The following is a 19,135-nucleotide window of genomic DNA, read 5'->3' as shown; positions in this document are numbered from 1 at the left end:
CTGCACAGTGATGTCAGCACCAGTGCGTGTGTGGACTGTCACAGAAAAGCAATGACCAATCTCCCATGCTGGCTCAGCCACTTCTCATGCTGCCAGCCATGATCTTGTGTTAATTCAGTCTGGGGTGGAGGCAGGGGAGAAAGTTGCTGCTTAGAGAAAAAAATGCCTCAGTTCGGCATAATCTTTCAGAAGTGTATATGATCAGAAGCAGTGTGTATAATCCCAGTTTGATTCTGTTGCCATTGCCATATTTGTGACGGTAAACTGTTACTGCCATTTCATCGCTGAATAGTGACATCACACTGAAACACTGTTCCTGTCCATGTGTATTCATTCTTCCACCTGTTGGCATTCACAATAAAAGTGTCCAAATAAAAATGGTCAACAATTATCATTTCATTATATCTTGTCATTCTTAATGAATGATTAATCCAAAAGAAAAATACTTATTCTTTGATATAAGAGATATTCAATGGTGTGTCAATTCTGCAGCTACCTAATTTCGAAATGTCTGTACATTCTTCATTATGTTATAAGTATTCATACCTGGATAACACGCCTGCTCAAACCAGTCATATCTGCAAGCTTCTGAAGTGTTTGTGCATCAGGATTATTGTCTTGTGCAAACTGTGCCTGCATCACCTGTACACAGAGAGTGTGAAAGGTACTGTCAGCAAAGGCAAAGTGCAAGGTAAGGTTTGTAAGACAGTGTCTCCTACTTGACATCAATTCTTATCTAGTAAAAGGTAAATAAAGTAATTGACAAGGTGATAAAAATGTAGCAACTGTCATGAGATCTACATTTTGTAACAGGATGTTGCTATGATGGATTAGAATCCAAAATTTGAAATGGCCTGAGAAGAGTAATTCTGATCATTTTGCATACACTTGACACTCTTTGATTTTGATCATCTTGGGCCAGGAGTCCCTTTAGTAAATCAGTGCTCTTTCAAAAATAAAGACGGTATTTATAAATAATTTTTCACGACTGTCTTACTCTAATGATAGCTTACTTGCCAGGAATATGCCTTTCTATATAGAATCTGGCAACTGTGCCAAGCACTTCAGGTTTCTGTTTCAGCCTACAGGCTTGTTATCTTATACAGGGAATTAATAAATGAATGGAGTGGGCAGAATGAAGGCAGAAACAATTTACAACACAGAGTGCAAAGTTAATATAACAATAGGAATATTAGATGTAATATGATTGAAATGGAAAAACACCATAACATTTAATGAGTGACTTTGAGAGAGAACTTTTATTGGTCTGGCTTGTTATCCTATGCTTCTCTCAAAAGGGCAGCTGTGGTATTCAAAACATAGGGTTCAGGAATAAAAACGGCAATATAAATGGGAAGTGCCTGATCTTAAATGGATTGTCATGTTGTAAGACTGACGGGGATCCCTGCCGCAATGCTACCTGTAATTGCTCTGCAGTAAATGACGTCCGTGCTCTCTTGGCTGGTTTCGGATGACTGTCTTGGTCTGAAGGTACTGCTCCCTCCAAGGTTAGCCCATTACCTGCATTCAAAAATATGAAAGATGTATATAGACATGATAGGTCATCATGTAATACACAAACAGATAGGATGTGTACAATTGCAAAGCTAAATATTGTGCAGAAAGAAATTTCATATGGACTTTAATCATAAACTCTATTTCTCTTTCAACACATGCTGACTTTCTCTGGCACTTTTTGCTTTTATTTCCAATATCCAGCATCTGCAATACTTTGTTTGTATTTGAATACTGTACGAATAGTCATTGGTATGATCGTTACTTTTCAAGCTAATTTATTTTCTATAAACAGGAATTGGTTTGCCATGTGTTTGAAATGTATTGTACAAATAATTCTGTACTTCCTATAAAAGTAACGTTGGAGTTAGTTAGTGATTGAAGAGCACTAAAAGCAGGTATTAAGAGTGAATAAAGGGTCCAGAGTGGGATAACATTGCTTCCTCCAGTAAAACTCAACATCCCCAACACCTACCACAGTCTGATCTTGTTGAATTGTCCCCTGTCTGCAGTGAATTTTCTTTGCCTTGACTTCTAGAAAAGGGTCAGTATCAAATGGGATCTCCAAAACTGCCTCCAAGAACCTCAAAGAAGAACAAAGCAAGATGGTTCCAACAACACCACAACCAGAATTTACAAATCTGCTGGGATGTCTAGGCTCCTTTATTAAGGGGCCAATAAATTGAGTAACTGAGGTAATAACAGAAAATGAGAAGTGTACCTACAAGGAACAGGAGGCGAAGTCACTCATGCAAATAGATGAGTAGCAAGTAAACCATATCCAGCATTTCTTCTTGTCTAATTGTGATCATTTGCATTGTCCTATAACCTAAAATATTCTAACAGGACTACACAGGGTGTTCCCAATGGCAGGTTCCCAGACCCAAGGATCACAGTCTGAGGATATGAGGTAAATCATTTAGGACTGAGATGTCAGGAGATTTCCTCACCCAAAGACAGGTGACCCTGTGGAATTCAGTTCAAACATTTGATTCAGTCGTCCACATTGGATATGAGGAATGATTGAACAAACTTGATTTACTTACAAAATTATAAGAGGCATGGATAGAATGGATGGCCAGAATCTTTTTCCCCCAAAAGTGGAAATGTCAGTTACTAGGGAACATTGGTTTAAGGTAAATAGGGGTCAGTTTAAAGGAGATGTGAGAGGTAAGTTTTGTTTTAAACTAGAGGGCGGGAATTGCCTGGAATGTGCTGCCAGAGGAAGTGGAGGAGGTGGAAGCAATAGCAACATTCAAGTGGCATCTTGACATATGTGAATAGGCAGGGAATATAGGGACATGGACTATGTAGAGACAAAAGGCTAAGAAGAGATCACAAACTGGTGTATTACTGGGCTGAAGGGTCTGTTCCCTTGCTGTACTGTTCTCTGTTTGATTTCTAAAAGGAATTGGATTTAGTACTTGAGCTAAAGTGATCCAAGGATAAAGTAGAAGAGCTGGAACAAGCTGTTAAATTAGATGATCACATTGAATGTTAGAGGAGGCTTGTGGGGCCAAATGGCCTACTGCATCTTCTTTTTTCTATGTTTCACCATCTGCAACAGTGTCATGTGAAAAATCAAACAGCTCAACCACAGATTCAGCCATTATTTCAAGTTTAAAATCTGATGTACTCCCTTCATGTTTCAAACCAACTTTGAAAATGCTGAAGAGACTTTTATTTATAGTGCATTCAGCACAGCTCAGCGTTTTACAGCCTCTGCACTGTCGAAGGGTCAGAATGTAGGAAAATACAAGGGGTTTATTCTAACCTGTTTGTTTTGCACCTTTAAAAGAGGAATATTATTCCTGTATAAACCAAGCATGACTGGCATTGTGTCAAACACATTAGCTGTTAAAACACATGATTTAATTATTGCAATATAGAGTCATAGAGTTATAGAGGTGTATAGCATGGAAACAGACCCTTCGGTCCAACCCGTCCATGCTGACCTGATATCCCAACCCAATCTAGTACCACCTGCCGGCACCTGGCCCATATCCCTCCAAACCCTTCCTATTCATATACCCATCCAAATGCCTCTTAAATGTTGCAATGGTACCAGCCTCCAACACTTCCTCTGGCAGCTCATTCCATACACATACCACACTCTGCATGAAAAAGTTGCCCTGTAGGTCTCTTTTATATCTTTCCCCTCTCACCCTAAACCTATGCCCTCTTGTTCTGGACTCCCCCCACCCCAGGGAAAAGACTTTGTCTATTTACCCTATCCATGCCCCTCATGATTTTGTAAACCTCTATAAGGTCACCCCTCAGCCTCTGACGTTCCAGGGAAAACAGCCCCAGCCTGATCAGCCTCTCCCCAGAGCTCAGATCCTCCAACTCTGGCAACATCCTTGTAAATCTTCTCTGAACCCTTTCAAGTTTAACAACATCTTTAATAGGAAGACCAGAATTGCACGCATTATTCCAACAGTGGCCTAACCAATGTCCTGTACAGCCGCAACATGACCTCCCGACTCCTGTACTCAATACTCTGACCAATAAAGGAAAGCATACCAAACACCTTCTTCACTATCCTATCTACCTGCGACTCCACTTTCAAGATATTGTAGAAAAAGGTTCATGTAAAACTTGTATAGTGGTATTGAACAGACATTTGTAAATGGTTTATTGAAATAAATCGTTTATATTGCTGCAATTAGTTCATGTAAAGCATGAAGTAGACAAGCCCAATAATTATGAATCAAGTGACAGCGACTCATCATTTAATAAGCTTCACTGACCTGACTCCCTCAGAGGGGAAGGTGAGTTGGATCAGTGTGAGAGTTTCCATTTGATGTTTTTGGTTAATACTGGCGACGGGGCGGGGGGGGGGGGGGGGTGGGGGGTGGGGGTTGTGTTGAAAAGGGTGTTGTGCCGTGAAAGTGACAACCAGGATAGAAACGCAGGGTCGGACTTTGTCAGGCGTGCGCAAAGTCAGTCAGATACCTAAATTTATCAGGTTACAGCTCATTCCTTAACCTTTGCTTTTTCCTTCTGTTCAAATCTCTCTATGTCGAGTGACGTTTCTATCGATTCAAACTAATGTTTTGTTTTTTAAATTAAATATTTATTTTGTAACAACATTTGAGAAACATTTGAGGAAGCTTTAGTCAGGCTGCAAGTTCATATTCTCTAAGGAAAGTGTTATAATCCTGCAGGTTGTCTCATACACAAGTCAGAAATAAGATACATTCAGGTGAATGAAGCAAGAATTGTTTCTGTTTCTAATGAGTTTTTGGGTCTCGTTATCCGTGCAGCTAAGTGTTCAGAATGTGTTCGCTGTCAGTGTTACCAGAGATTCTTTCCTTTTGCTGGGCCATTGTCAACTTTTACCCTCCTCCAACCATACTGGGGAAATGAAGAACCGTGTATAGACCCGCCTGAAGCAATCCGTAATGCTGCAGCCTCAATACAAAATCAATCACTGCTCTGCGATGGGAAATGAATGCAGTGGGTTGTAGCCTCTCACCAGACAGCGCTCAAACCTCTCTCATCATGGAATCTGCATTGACAGGCTCCATGCTGATTGTGAAAACCAAATCAACACTGCCAGCGACAAACCATCCCGAATAATCCACAAAGCACTCGACTGTGCCACCCAACTTTCAGAAATCCATGCTCCATTTCTACTTCCTCTGAAGTCCCCATGTTATTTCCACCAGCCATTTACGTCTGATGTTATAAATCTGGATTAGTGGTGCTGGAAGAGTGCAATTCGCTGAATGGTCCTGTCAGCTTGAAAGAAAAACGGAAACCTTTGTCCAACTGTTCTTCTCTCTCTCTGGGCTCTACTCCTTACACCCCACCCACTCCACATCTTCTGCACATAAACCAACATTTTCCCAGCTAGCATCAGTTCTGAGGAAGGGTTGTTCGACCGGAAACATTAACTCTGATTTCTCTGCACAGATGCTGCCAGACCTGCTGAGCTTTTCCAGCAACTTGTTTTAATTTCTGATTTACAGCATCTGCGGTTCTTTGGGTTTTTAATACAGAAAGGTTAGCATCTGTGGGGAGAAAACAATGTAAATGTTTCGAGTACGGAGTGACTCTTTATCCAGTTTGAAGTTGGATTGAGAGAAAGCTGGGAATTGGAGACCATATTCCCTTCTGGAGTGGGATATACGGGTGTCACTGTGCACTGTGGGCCCCCTTCATCTCCTCCTGCTCCCTGTGTCACACCAAATGTTTGCAATGCTAACGAGGTTGCCTTGGCAGATTCCCCATTGCTTTGGTGTTCAAGCAGCCTACCAAATGAATGCCAACCTCCAATTGCTTTTGCCTCTATCTGACTATTCAGGTGTCAAGTTCTAGACATTTTTAACCATCCTGTTCAGAGATGTCGTCTCTTGGGTCTTGGGTAGGTGGCACTTGAACCCAGGGCTCCTGGCTCAGAGGGAGGGACAACATTATGTTCCACATTTGTACTAAGCATTGAACTACATTCAACAGAACAATATTCTCGACCAACTGGCACCCATCAAAGGAAAGTTATATTTCATAGTGCCTCCTCTGTACTGGCTCCTGGCCCTTGGTAGTTCCATAGTTAACCTTTGTTTCATCACCCCCTCCAAGCTAATCACCTTGAGATACAAGCTGTATTTGGGCATCACAGATTTTATATTATTGGTCTTCAAAGGTTGTTTTCTATTTTTTTTTTTAAAAGTATCATATTTTGTGCAGTCATTAAAACTCTTCTATCAATGTAATAGTAGAATTGGCTGTCCTGTAGATTCACAGAAAAATTACATTTGGTATTATTTAGTGATGCACTTGGATTCAGCAAAATCTTCTGTTTCTGGAGGTCCCATACTCAATTCAGGCCTAGCTTTAGAAAGTCATGTTTAAACAATTGGATCACAGAAGATACAGATTTAGCACATCCTGGTCTAGCTCAATTTTCCATCATATGCTCAATATATCTTCAATACCTGTCTGCTACTTCACAACAGCACCTCATCACTAAAGCAAGGAACAATTAATGTTCTGGATGTTAACAAAAGGGTCCATTGTTGACACCATTTATTGCCAGTCCCTGACTGCCAAGGAGAAGATGGCAGTGTGCTAACTTCTTGAATTGCTGCAGTCCATATGGTGCACACAAGAGGGGAGTTCAGGGACTTTGAACAAGTGATAGTAAAGAAATGGCAATATATTTCCAACTCTGGATGGTGATTGGCTTTATATTTGCCACCCTTGTCCTTCTAAATGGAAGTGGTCATAGATTTGAAAGATGCTGTCATAGTTGATTGCTGTAGTGCATCCTGGAGATGGTACATGTTGCTAATCTCTAAGTAATTATGAGGCAGAAGAGTGACAGAGAAGAACAAAGCAAATCCTGCACTCTGGACCACACGACCTCATGGGACATTCTGTCCCATGTACCCAAAGATCTGCAGGTTGAGAACCAGCCTGTACTGTGACATGAGGACTCACTGCAGAAATCCATGACCCTGAGTAGACCTCATCTTCAAACTGAGGGACAGCTGATGACTGTCCATAGGTTTACTTTCCTTTAGCTTACTAGCCTCCATGTGTTTGTGTTTAAAATTACAGAAAGAGATATGAAAAAACAATTTCCTCTGGTAAAGAAAGCTAGAGCAAGAGAATGCAATCTTGAAATTAGTGGGACAAGATTGAGGAGTGAAATGAGAAGTGAAACAATTTACAGAAAAGGTACTTAAAATCTAGCAAGCTCTTTCAGAGCCCAAATCCCCACCCATCCCAATCCGAGGCTACATGCCGTGTCAATTGAAATTTACAAGAGACAGTTCAATCAATTTTTTGTCAGGTAATGACATCAAGCAATATGGACCAAACATGGGTGGGTAAAGTTAAGTATAGATCAACTATGATCAAAAAGAATGGAAAACAAATTTGAGAGGCTGAACGCGCTGTATCTAAACTTACACTTTTTTGGTTATTGAGTGTTGAGCAAAACTGAAGATCTGTTATCTTCATAATGTCTCTGCAGCACTAGTTTGTGCTTGAGATGCAGACTTGCCCTGTTCCCAACTTAACTCATAATCACAGAGCCTTCCCAGGGGCTTATAATTATATGTTTTTAAACATTTTGTTTGTAACCAATTCAAAATAACTCAGTAAATCAACCAGTCTGAACTCTACAATTTCTCACTGATTCTCACTGTAAGATCATTTTTACTTTCTCAACTTAATGGATAGCCTCCTGAAATCTGGTTCATTTCCTGTACTATTATGTAAGGATGCAGCCCTGATTCATAAACTTATACTGAGACTAACATGAACTAGAATAGACTTGGCTTCTTTTCCCTTTAGCTAATTGAGATATCTAAGGTTATCAAAAGAATTGAAAGCAGGGTTACATTATTTTTGTATACAGGTAAATCCGGAATGTAGCTTTAAAATTGGACCTAAACCATTCAGGATGATATGACATGATGACCGATAACAGAAATATACAACCCTGAGTAGGCACCATCCTTGAATCAAGGGGCAGCCGCTGCTGACCATGATTATGTTAAAAAGTACTTCACACAACATGTAATGAAATTTTGAACTCTGTTTCCCACAGAAAGCTGCAAATTAGTTGAAAATGTCAAACCTAAATATAGATATAGATGAATTAAGAATTACAGATCAAGGCAGGTAAGATACAAATCAACAATGAGTTTACTCCCAAGACAAAATAAGTTTGATAAGTTCAATGGCCCAATCCTGTTCCTTGTTTCTAAATTACTGCTTTTTCAATCTTACTACATATTGTACCACAGGTACATGGCACTGAACAGGCCTGTTTGGCTAGCTGACTCATTGAATGGTGCGACTTTAAAAGCATGGAAAAAGTCTTATTTTTGGTAATAAAAGATACACACAGAAAATTCAGGACAGTTAACTTAATTTTGAAAGTGGCGAAGCTTCTAGAAATGATAATTTGGAACAAAATTCTGTGTTAAGGAAATCCAAAACTGACTTGTAAGGACAAATTGGATTTAACCAACTTGAGTTTTTGATGACAGAGAGGGTTAATAAAGGAAATGTGGTTGCTATGGTATACATAGACCTCCAAAAGACATTTGGTAAAAATATCACATAACAGTGTAAACAAAGTTAGAACCCATAGAATAAAAAGGATAATAGCAAAAAGATACAAAATTGGCTAAGTGACAGGAAATAGAGAGTAGTGGTTAATGGTTGTTTATTGGATAAGAGGAAGCTTTATAGTAGAGTTCCCAGGGGCCAGTGTGAGGATTCTTGTACTTCCTGATATATATTCATGACTTTAAATTGGTGTTGAAGGCACAATTTTAAAATTTATAGAGAATACAAAACCTGAAAGTATTGTGAACTGTGAGGAGTAGTGTGTAACTTTAAAAGCAGGTTGATGGAAGAGGTGGTGAAATGGCAGATGAAAGTAACACTGAGAAGTGTGAAGTGAATCATTTTGACAGGAAAACACAAGAGACACTATAAAGCAAATATAAAATTCTAATTGGGGTGCAGAGGCAGAGGGACAGAGATGTATATGTACATAAATAATGGAGGTGGGAAGATAAGTTGAGAGAGTGACTAGTAATGTAGATAGCAGCCTAGGCTTTATCAGTAGGGGCATAGAGTACGAAACAAAGAAGTTACGTTAAACATAATTTGTTTATAACCCTGGATTGGCTTCAACTGAAGTTTAGGAAGGATGTGAAGGTATTACAGAAGTGGTAGGCCTGGTTCACAGGAATGGTTTTAAATATGCAGATGGTTCAGAGAAGTTGGGACTAATTTTGTGGAAAAGAAATAGTTGACAAGATTTTTGATAGATGTGTTTATAGTCATGATAGGTCTAAAGGAAGTCTACAGTGAGAAACAGTTCCTATTGGAGAAAGGATTGACAACCAGTGGGCATAGATTGAAGGCAATTGGCAAAAGAAGCAATATTGGCATGAAGGAAAACGTCATCATGCAGCAATTGGTTAGGATCTGGAATGCATAGCCTGAGAGATTGTGGATGGGGCAGGTTCAATTGAGGCATTTAAGAGGAATTTAGATTATTATCTGACGTAGAAGAATGTGCAGGGTTATAGGGTGAAGGTGGAGATGTGGCAAGCCTTATAGGGGCAGCACAGACAAGACAAGCCAAAGAACTTTCTTCTATATATTAACAATTCTATAACAATATTAATTCAGATGAAGAACTTATGAAGTTGCTGTGTGTCTGAGCTATTGAACCATTCAACATGCTGCTGCACAATAGTTTAAATTAAAGGAAAGGCTGGGAATATGAAATATTTTGACCTTCCCATGGTGATTATAGCAGGAGACAAGCATTCAATCTGTCCAATGCAAAAGCAAATAAAACCATTTATTTATCAGCAAGTCCACTGATGATCATATTGTGTGTCAAAATTCAGATAAATTCTAACATTTTGTGGCTATTAAAATTTGTTGTTTAGTGTAAGCATTTTAATAGCAAGACAGCTGATGGGGTAGATCATGATCAATGTTTAAAAGTCACACTGAAAAATAATTCCTATTGGAGGAGACTTGCAAGAACTAATGTCATTCTGTTATTGATAAGTAGTACGTAAATAATTTTTGGCTGTTCCAAAATTCAGCTGTTTTATTTTATTTCAGGATAAAAAAAACGAGCCCAAAAGCTACTGAATAATTTCACTGAAATCAATCACTTTTAAGATTATTTTTTGATTGTTGTGTAGTGTACATAAGGTAATCAGAAAATCATGGAATCTTTTATATTCTTATGAACAATATATAGATGAGGTCATCAATTTATATAAGATCGCAGGGCATTGTAAGATTCAGAAGGACGTGGTTGTCTCGCATTGACATCACTGATTTTCATTAACTTCCTACCTAGCGTATCACACACTAAAAGGTCTACAAATGCACAATATCATGATGGGCTTCCACACAAATCAACTAACCAAAACAAATGTGAAGAAAGTTAATTAAAACTATTTAAATTAAGTCTGATCAGTGTATTAAGAAATAGCAGCAGGGGTAGAACACATAGCTCATTGAGCTTACTGCACCATTCATCAGGATCATAGCCAATCAAATTTACTTTCCTGTCTTATCCACATGCCTTGGCATCCAATACTTTTAAATATACTCAACAACTGAGGTTCGAAAGTCCTCTGGAAGCAAGATATTCCAAATATTTATAATCCTCTGAATGATGAAAAAACACCACCTTCTGCGTGTTAAATGGCTGACAACGTATCCTGAGTTTATGACCTTCAGCTCCGGGCTCTCCAAGCAAGGGAAATTGTTTCTCAACATTTATTCTGTTAAGGTTCACAAGGGTTTTCAAAATCCAGTGCATCCAACAGGTGGAGTTACCAATTGTCAGAGTACAATGTGTATCAGTATGATAGACTATTCATCTACTTTGATCAATTGCATTTCTGCCAATATTGTTTGTAGACTGTGATTAAAATCTGCAGTGGTTAACCATCTTTCTTGGGAAGGAGATTTAGGAAGGGGATTTCATGTCAAGGTGGTACCAGGGTTGTGCTGGAAAAGCACAGCCGGTCAGGCAGCATCCAAGGAGTAGGAGAGTTGACATTTCAAGTATAAGTTCTTCATCAAGAATTCAGGATTCCTGATGAAGAGCTTATGCTTGAAACGTCGACTCTCCTGTTCCTCAGATGCTGCCTGACCAGCTGCGCTTTTCCAGCACCACACTTTTTGACTCTGATCTCCAGCATCTGCACTTTCTCCCAGGTTTGTACGTATAGTGATGGAAGTTTGGAGCCCTTAGTAATATGATCATTGAGCTGTGAGTCTGCAGTGCTCTAGAGCACTGTTGATGAAGCTCCTTTGACATCAAGTTCCAAACTCATGACTTATATCACTTAGAAGGACAAGATTAGCGAATACATGGGAACATCTTCAACTGCAAGTTCCCCTCCAAGTCACATATCATCCTGATTTAGAACTATATTGCCAATCTTTTACTGTTACTCAGTAAAAATCCTGACAATCCCTTCCTAACAGCACTTTCTAACACCTCATGGAGTACAGCAGTTCAAGAAGGTGGCTCACCACCACTTCTGAAAGGCAATAAGGGATGGGCAATAAATGCTGAGCAGCCAGTGATGTCTGCACCCCATGAGTGAATTAGAAAAAAACATACTTCCTGGGTATCCTTACGCCTTGGCTTTGCCAACTTGCACTTATGAGCTTGAGCAAAGAAGTCATTTGATAATTGGACAAACAAATCTAAATATCTGATTTCCCAATAACTTGATTTAAACACAACAACTATGTGCCTATATAAAGGAAAATATTAAAGGAAAAGAGACAAGGAAAAGTTTACCAAATTCAGAAAAACAGTATAGTGAAACTCTCAGTCTGTGTTTAATCCTCAAAGTACTGTTCTAGAACATTTATAATCCTCAACCCTAATTCTGCCCCAGCATTCCTCTATCTCCACGTTGATTATTCCACACCTCACTTCATCTATCTTCCAGCTCTCTCACAATTTCACATGAGACATCAAACTGTTGGATATTTACATTAGACATCAAACTGTTGGATATTGGCCAGTGACAAACAGCTTTTGTTTGGCAGCAAGTCACACTCTCAAAGTGAGGAAGCTGTCAAAAGTTAAACAATAAAAACAAATTAACTGTTTTGGAAAAAAAGACTATTGTATAACTCTATTGTATAGCTCCTGAAGAAGGGCTCATGCCCGAAACGTCGATTCTCCTTTTCCTTGGATGCTGCCTGACCTGCTGCGCTTTTCCAGCAACACATTTTCAGCTCTGATCTCCAACATCTGTAGTCCTCACTTTCTCCTATTGTATAACTCTCCACTGACAATAAACGCCTCCAAATTTACAAGCAATTTGACCACATGAAGGGAATTTTCCTTAAGACCACACATTCAAATGTACAAGCATTACATTCTCCAAATAATTGTGGTGACTGTCCATTCCAATCCAGCAACAAACCAGATCTTCACTCAAGGTATCATTATCACCTATTACACTCTATGTGCAATAACGTCTGGATGTTAACACAACAAGATTTAACTTTGCAGTAGTTTACAAAATATTATTTTGTTACATTTTATCACTTCAGATTTATTGAATTTTCAGATAAAATGTAATAACTGAAGCTTCAATTAAGGTTATAATGAACAGTCTGATATATTTTACATGAACATTCATTCACTGAAAAGTTGGCTATATGTTTACCTACTTATAATGCAGCTCTTAAAAAGTTCTAATTCCTAAGTTGATCCTAGCAGTTCCATCATTGGGAATTTCCATTTGATATGTGAACCACTTTGAGAAGAATGAGACCCAAGAACAATTGTTAACTTGGAGGTAGAACTTTGAGTTTGTAAAACTCAAATGCCTAGCAAATGTCAGTCAATGTTTTCACTGATCAGTAACTGAGGTCATCTCCAACAGTGCATTTCCTGTATAAAAATATTGACATTATAGCTTCAAAAGTACATCATTGAAAGTAAAACACTTCAGCATATTCTGAGGCTGTGAAAGTTACAATTTACATTTAAGATCTTGCATTCTTGAAGGAAAGATGCCAATTTCTAATGTCTAAGAAGGAAAGTTGAAGCCTATGGCTGGAGGAAATGTTTAGTAAGAGGCTTGTGTGTTACTGAGAGCACATGGACACATGTCCCAGTTGTTCTTAGCAGAGGCTCTTGTTATTTTGTAATTGCTCTGGGATTTCACCTGTTCATTTCAAGGAAGTATATTTTACAAATCATTGTGTAGATAGAGCTTGTACTCTAGAATTGCATTAGATTTAATTTCAGATAGTTTAATCTGTTTCTTATAGTGGGGAATTCATTAAACGCAATACGGAATACAAAAAAATAGCATAGATCATTGCAATCTATCTGAACAATTGAAGTATTTCAAGGGACTACTTTATATACAAATTGTTGCACATGTTATCAATGAAATAATTTGTATTGCAAAGATCAGTGTCCATCCATATCACCTCTAATATTTTTCTCCAATTGGAATTTTGCGAAAGTATGTTACTGTCATTAGAAACAATGGTTTCAAAGAGTGCAACTAGATTTCTATCCTTGGCTTAAAATGGTTCCTTCAGGAGATCAAATGAGGAGATGTCTGGGTGAGATGAATCTACAAGATGAATGTGCCTGTGGGTTTAGAATCTGCCAATGTGTCTCTATTGCCATGACATCTGAGAAATATTTGGCAAAGTGTAGCTATGTTTTGGCCTAGTTAAACAGTATATGCTTATGTTTGTGAAGACAAGCCTTTTTTCTATTTACAATTTTTCCTCAACTTTTCTCTATTTTCTACTCTCCTGGGCTCTTGCTTCTGGTCAATCTCTTTCCATTGCGAGGGCAGACACTGTATACTTTGTGATTCTAACACTAACAGTAATCCATGCTAAAGTGCCAGGAGAAATGCATGGAAGAGGGCCAGACTAAGATGAACTGGTGGTTTTTCCCTCTCTTGAGATATCCTGAACATAAGCCTTTTATTTTGATTTTCTGCACACTTAGCCATGTAGTATACCCCCTCAGCAGCTCATTGAGCAACTGCACCTTGTGGTGTGTTATTAAGACAAAGAAGGAGTTCAAGTTTGATTCCTGTGTGGGTTGTAGGATCTAAACTTGGAAATACTTAGGAATTGGAAAATATCAATGCCTCCAGATAAGGGAGGGAAATAACCAGTGAGGTTGCTAATCCTGATGTCTCTCTATTGGAAAGGACACACATCATATTAAATTGCTGGGCTGTATTGTGACATCCCCAAGTCTGAAAACACTGATATTAATGTCACTAATTAGGGTCACTAATGGGTAAGACTTTAGAGATATATCGCCATCCATTATCTGAAACAGACTCAATAACTAGGTACAATAGTACTTGGTATTTTCTCCCCACTTCAAAGTTTTCCCCTTTTCACTGAAGACAGCTGAGGGACAAGTGGGAGACATGACGTACAATTTATAATAATTAAGCAAATGATAGGGAGGTTTTTCCAAACTTATAGATGGCATAGCTGGAATACAATGAATAATTTTGTATCTCTTACCCGAGGAAAGAGATAATGTTATTGGAGACAGTCAAGAGAAGGTTCACTAGACTGAAAGAATTGTCCTATGAAGAAAGGTTGAGTCGATTGAGTATATTGGGATATGGAAGAATAGAGGCAACCTTATGGAAAGATGAAAAGTTCTTGAGGGATTTAACAGAAAAGATGAGAAAAGGTTGTTTCTCCTTGTGGGAGAGTGCAGGACCAAAGGACATATATCAGAATAAGTTGTCATCCATATTTAAAAAGAGATGAGGAAGAATTTCATCTTTTAGAGGGTAGTGAATCTGTGGGATTCTTTACTGCAGATAGACAGATTTTTAATCAGTAAGAGAATCAAGGGTTACAAGAATAGGCAAGAAAAGTGAAGTTGAGGATTATTATATCAAACATGATCTCATTGAACGTTAGAGAAAATACGATGGCCTAAATAGTGCACTTCTGCTCTTGTGGCTTATGGCCTTATCAGAAAGACAATGTATTCAAGTCGAGTGAATCATGTGCAATACGACAGCTGCTGTAAAGCAATTCTGTTTCCAACTCATGGGGTTATTGTTAATTTTACTAATTAAAACTGGACTAGTTCTTCCTGAAGCTCTGTCACAAAATATGGTTTCTCAAATGTCCCAGCTTGTGCTATAAGTTTCACATGATCACACTGTGCCTCAAAAGGAGACCAAAGCAAGCCTGGCCTTTGGGTCTCTTCTTTTGGTTCATTGGCCTACAAGTGGTTGTCCTACAATATTGTATACTGCTCCAGTTTGGTCTGCAGCTTCGTAACCCTAGCAAATTTGGGAGCACCTGAAATGTAATACATTTCACAGAAACACACTCTTTTCTCATAGAGATTAATGGAAATCTGGAATTCTGCCTTCAATGCACTGTTGGCGCTGAAGAGTTAGTTGGAAATTTTTGAAGAGAGATTGACAAATGTTTGTAATCTCGGATGTGCAGGTATATTATCAAGGTGAATAGCTTGTGTTAAGATATAAATCATCTAAGCACAGATCCTATTTGTTTCTAGAGCCATGCTTTATTGACATATGTGCAGTGAAAGCAACAAAACACAATACCTGACAGCTCAGAGGCCAACCCGGACAAGAATAAAGTAAAGAATAAAGGTAAGATGCCAGGAGGAGAATCCTGCATTATTCCTGCAGAACTTGGAGGAACCACTATCTTGCTTGTTCTGCTCCCTCAAAACTAATTCGAGCATTAAATAGATGAGTACTGAGTATCTCGATACAGGTCTTATTATGCAGAATCAACATGCTGTCCAGTAGGCTGTACATTTGCAATAAGCTTGTGCATTGCATTGATTAATGGAGTACCCACTCTGTTCGAACAAATGCCTGGAAACCTGTTGGAAGGGCTTGAGAATCAGGATGAGGAAGCAGAAAGGTAAGCCTTGCATTTCCATTTTAACTCTGCTGTCAACCCTGTTTTCTTTTGGTGATGGGGTTTCTCATCCACTTCAACGAGTTTGATATTTTAAACTTGAGGCCCATGGGAAAACCATTTTGTCACCTTTTCCTTGAAAGATGAATCATTGACTCTGCTTCTCCCCTCAGATGGTGTCTAAACAGGAGAGCATTCCCTGCATTTTATGTGTCTTTATTTACTTTTGTTGTACAGGAAACAAAGCTTCATTAACTGTAAGATACCATTGGATAGACTTCATGTACTCTGCAATAGTAGGACCACCAAACTTTGCCTCCAAATCATTGCACATCTCCAACCCTCCTTCTTCAACTGCAGCTAAATTTCTTCATGCTATTGTTAACTTTAGTCTTCTGTTAATTCTAGTCTTAACTATTCCAAATTTCTCCCAGTTAGCCTCTTATCTTGAACGCTCTGTAAACCTGAGCTCACTGAAAACTCTGCTGCTTATAAATTTGTGTCAAGTTCTGTCCAACTGTTGTACATGAGCTCACTGACACATATTGGCTCTCTGTTTCCCAATGCCTCAATTTTTAAATTCTAATCCTTGTTTTCAAATCCGTTCATGTCATCTCCTCTTCACCATCTCTAATGTTCTTAGCCCAACAGCCCTCAGATTTATGTGTTTCTCCTAGGTTGACTTCCTGTGCATCCCTAATTCTTTTGCTGTACAGTCCCTGTTGACTGTTGTGCCTGTAAGTGTCAGAACCTAAGCTGTGGAATTCCCTTCTGAAATCTTTTCACTTCTCCTTCTTAAAAACTCTCCTTTAAACGACTTCATCATCTGTCCCACATCTCCTTATGTGACTTAGTAACAAATTTAATTTGCTACTTACTCCTATTAAGAATATTTTATCATGTTACGGGCACATTGTTGTACAGCTAACCAGTCATTATTAGTCTTTTGGTTGGTCATTTATTGTGTGTGAAGAAAATGATAACAACACAATACTATCACAACTGAAAGAGAAACTATTAGCGAATAAGTTGTTACTAAGGTGCTGTTGGAAGTGTAGGCCTTTCCCATTGGCAAAGTTGTGAGTGATTCTGATTATAGTTCAAGGATAGTGTAATTTTAACAATTTATTATAACAATTAAGATGAAAATGATTGCATATTCTAATTTCCAATTTCTTTGTAAAGACAACATAAGTGGACATGAGAGCTACTACATGAAAGCATCTTTATCTTCAATGGAGTATATTGATGTGACTGATTTCCCAGCCCAGTCGCTTGGTTAAAGGCCAGAGTACCAGTACACCACTCAAAGTAAACATTGTGTTTCCACCCACAACACATTATTCTGCTGGCTGAGGCAATCGTCTACCCTAAGCCCCACTACAAAATAAGAAACATTGCTAATATGAGATAACATTTCTGCACAAGCTGGGACGTTAAGTTTAACTTTTATAAAACACCATCTTGCCACCAGCTGGGATGTTGTGTCCAATTCTGAAAAACCACACTTCAGGAAAAAGAGTTTGTTAGGATTTATCAGAATTGGTTCAGAAAGGAAAGAGTACTGTTATATTAGATATACAGTAGATGCTGCAATTGTTTTTGTTTCGAGTAAAGAAAACTAAGAGGAGATTGAGAGGTGGTGCTTAAAACATGATTGGTTTAGATACAGTAATTAAAGAGAAACTGTTTCCAATTTTCAAATGGTCAATACCCAGAGGGCACAGATTTAAGGTGGTTGACAAAAAAAACAACATGAGGAAAAGCTTTAGTTTAAAATGGAACAAGTGGATAAAAATAAAAACAGAAAATGCTGGAAATAGGTCAGTCAGCATCTGTGGAGAAAGACAAACTGAATGTTTCAGTTATGTGACCTTGCAGCAGATGCTGTTTGGCTCACTGAATATTTCTAGTACTTTCAGGTTTAATTTCAGATTTAAAACAACTGCAGTATTTTGCTTTTGTACGATAGTTAGGACTTGAAATGTAATGCCTGGAAGGATGGTGAATACAGATTCAATAGACACCTTCAAAAGGGAATTCAATAACTTCAAAAAAAACTGCAGGTATTGGGGAAAGAGTGGGGAAATGGGATACATTGAGTTGTTCTTCAACAGAATCAGCACTGATTGGTCACCAAATAGAATAGTACAGCAGAGAAGGAGGCTATGATAATAACCAGGTAACATTCAGCCGGCTTGTAAGAACTTTTGGAATAGTGCCTTTCTGATAAAATTCTCCAAGATGATCTTTGTGGGCTTAACGGTTATTGTAAAACTGACCCTGTCTGATTCACCATATCTATGCTAAATCCTTTAAGATAATTGCTACCACAAGTCATTTGTTTACCGATAGATTTGTTTGGATAATAATCGATACTTGCAGCTGTGGAATATTATTTCAGGCTAATTAAGTGCTACTGCTTCTTTGAAGTATTATCATAATGTACAAAACATAAAGGAAAATGATTGTAAAGATGAACAATTTATTGTTACTTTCAAACAAAACATCCAAAATTATCCAGAGGCTGGTTACCATACTGTACTTTAATTCTATTTTCTGAATTTGAATTGCATGGAACATAGGAACCGGAGTTAGATATATGGTTGTTAAAGCCAATTTAATAAAACCTTGATCAATTTGTACTTTAACTCTATTTGCCCATCTTGACTCCATACCAAACAAAAATCTACCAATCACAGCATTTACTCTTTTTTTTGAGGCCTATGTTCTGGAAGTGCCTATTCCTCTCTGGAAGTGCCTATTCCAATTTACACTCCCATGTGTGAGGAGACTTGCTTTTCAATATCACCACCGAATGCTAGCATTAATTGAAAGTTATCTCCTGACAGAAAAAAAATTTTTCTTTCTACATATTCTATCACTTGACACTAAGCCTCTGACACCACAGGCAAAATCTCTGAGATATGTTTGCAACAGTTACTGGTGGCTGTAGATTTTAACTAGATAATTAATATAAATTCAACAAGTCATAAGAATGGCTGGTGTAGGACATTACAATGCAGAGAGTTACACATTTAGGAAGACACCTAATTTCTTCCCTAAGGGCATTGTGCATCAACCTACAGTACACAGACTGCAACAGTTCAAAAGTGCCACATTCTAAAGGGCAACTAGGGATGGGCAATAAATGCTGTCCAGCCAGCAA

At 38.4% G+C, this 19,135-nt stretch overlaps 1 protein-coding gene across 2 annotated transcripts in view; it reads right to left on the bottom strand.

Annotated features, from left to right (window-relative positions):
• The window catches only part of lhx6a (LIM homeobox 6a), a 59,828-nt gene that overhangs the window by 13,537 nt on the left and 27,156 nt on the right, over positions 1-19,135 (bottom strand). For both annotated transcript variants that reach the window (XM_043720108.1, XM_043720107.1), the window contains 2 exons: positions 1,421-1,521; positions 547-642 (listed from right to left, as the gene is read on the bottom strand). In XM_043720108.1, the coding sequence (XP_043576043.1) occupies positions 547-642; positions 1,421-1,521 (197 nt within the window). The remainder of the gene's footprint in view (positions 1-546; positions 643-1,420; positions 1,522-19,135) is intronic.

The sequence above is a fragment of the Chiloscyllium plagiosum genome, chromosome 30 (genome assembly GCF_004010195.1).
Source record: "Chiloscyllium plagiosum isolate BGI_BamShark_2017 chromosome 30, ASM401019v2, whole genome shotgun sequence".
Taxonomy (NCBI): Eukaryota; Metazoa; Chordata; class Chondrichthyes; order Orectolobiformes; family Hemiscylliidae; genus Chiloscyllium; species Chiloscyllium plagiosum.
Note: the sequence above shows the minus strand (reverse complement) of the source record. Positions and strands in the feature narration are given on the sequence as shown.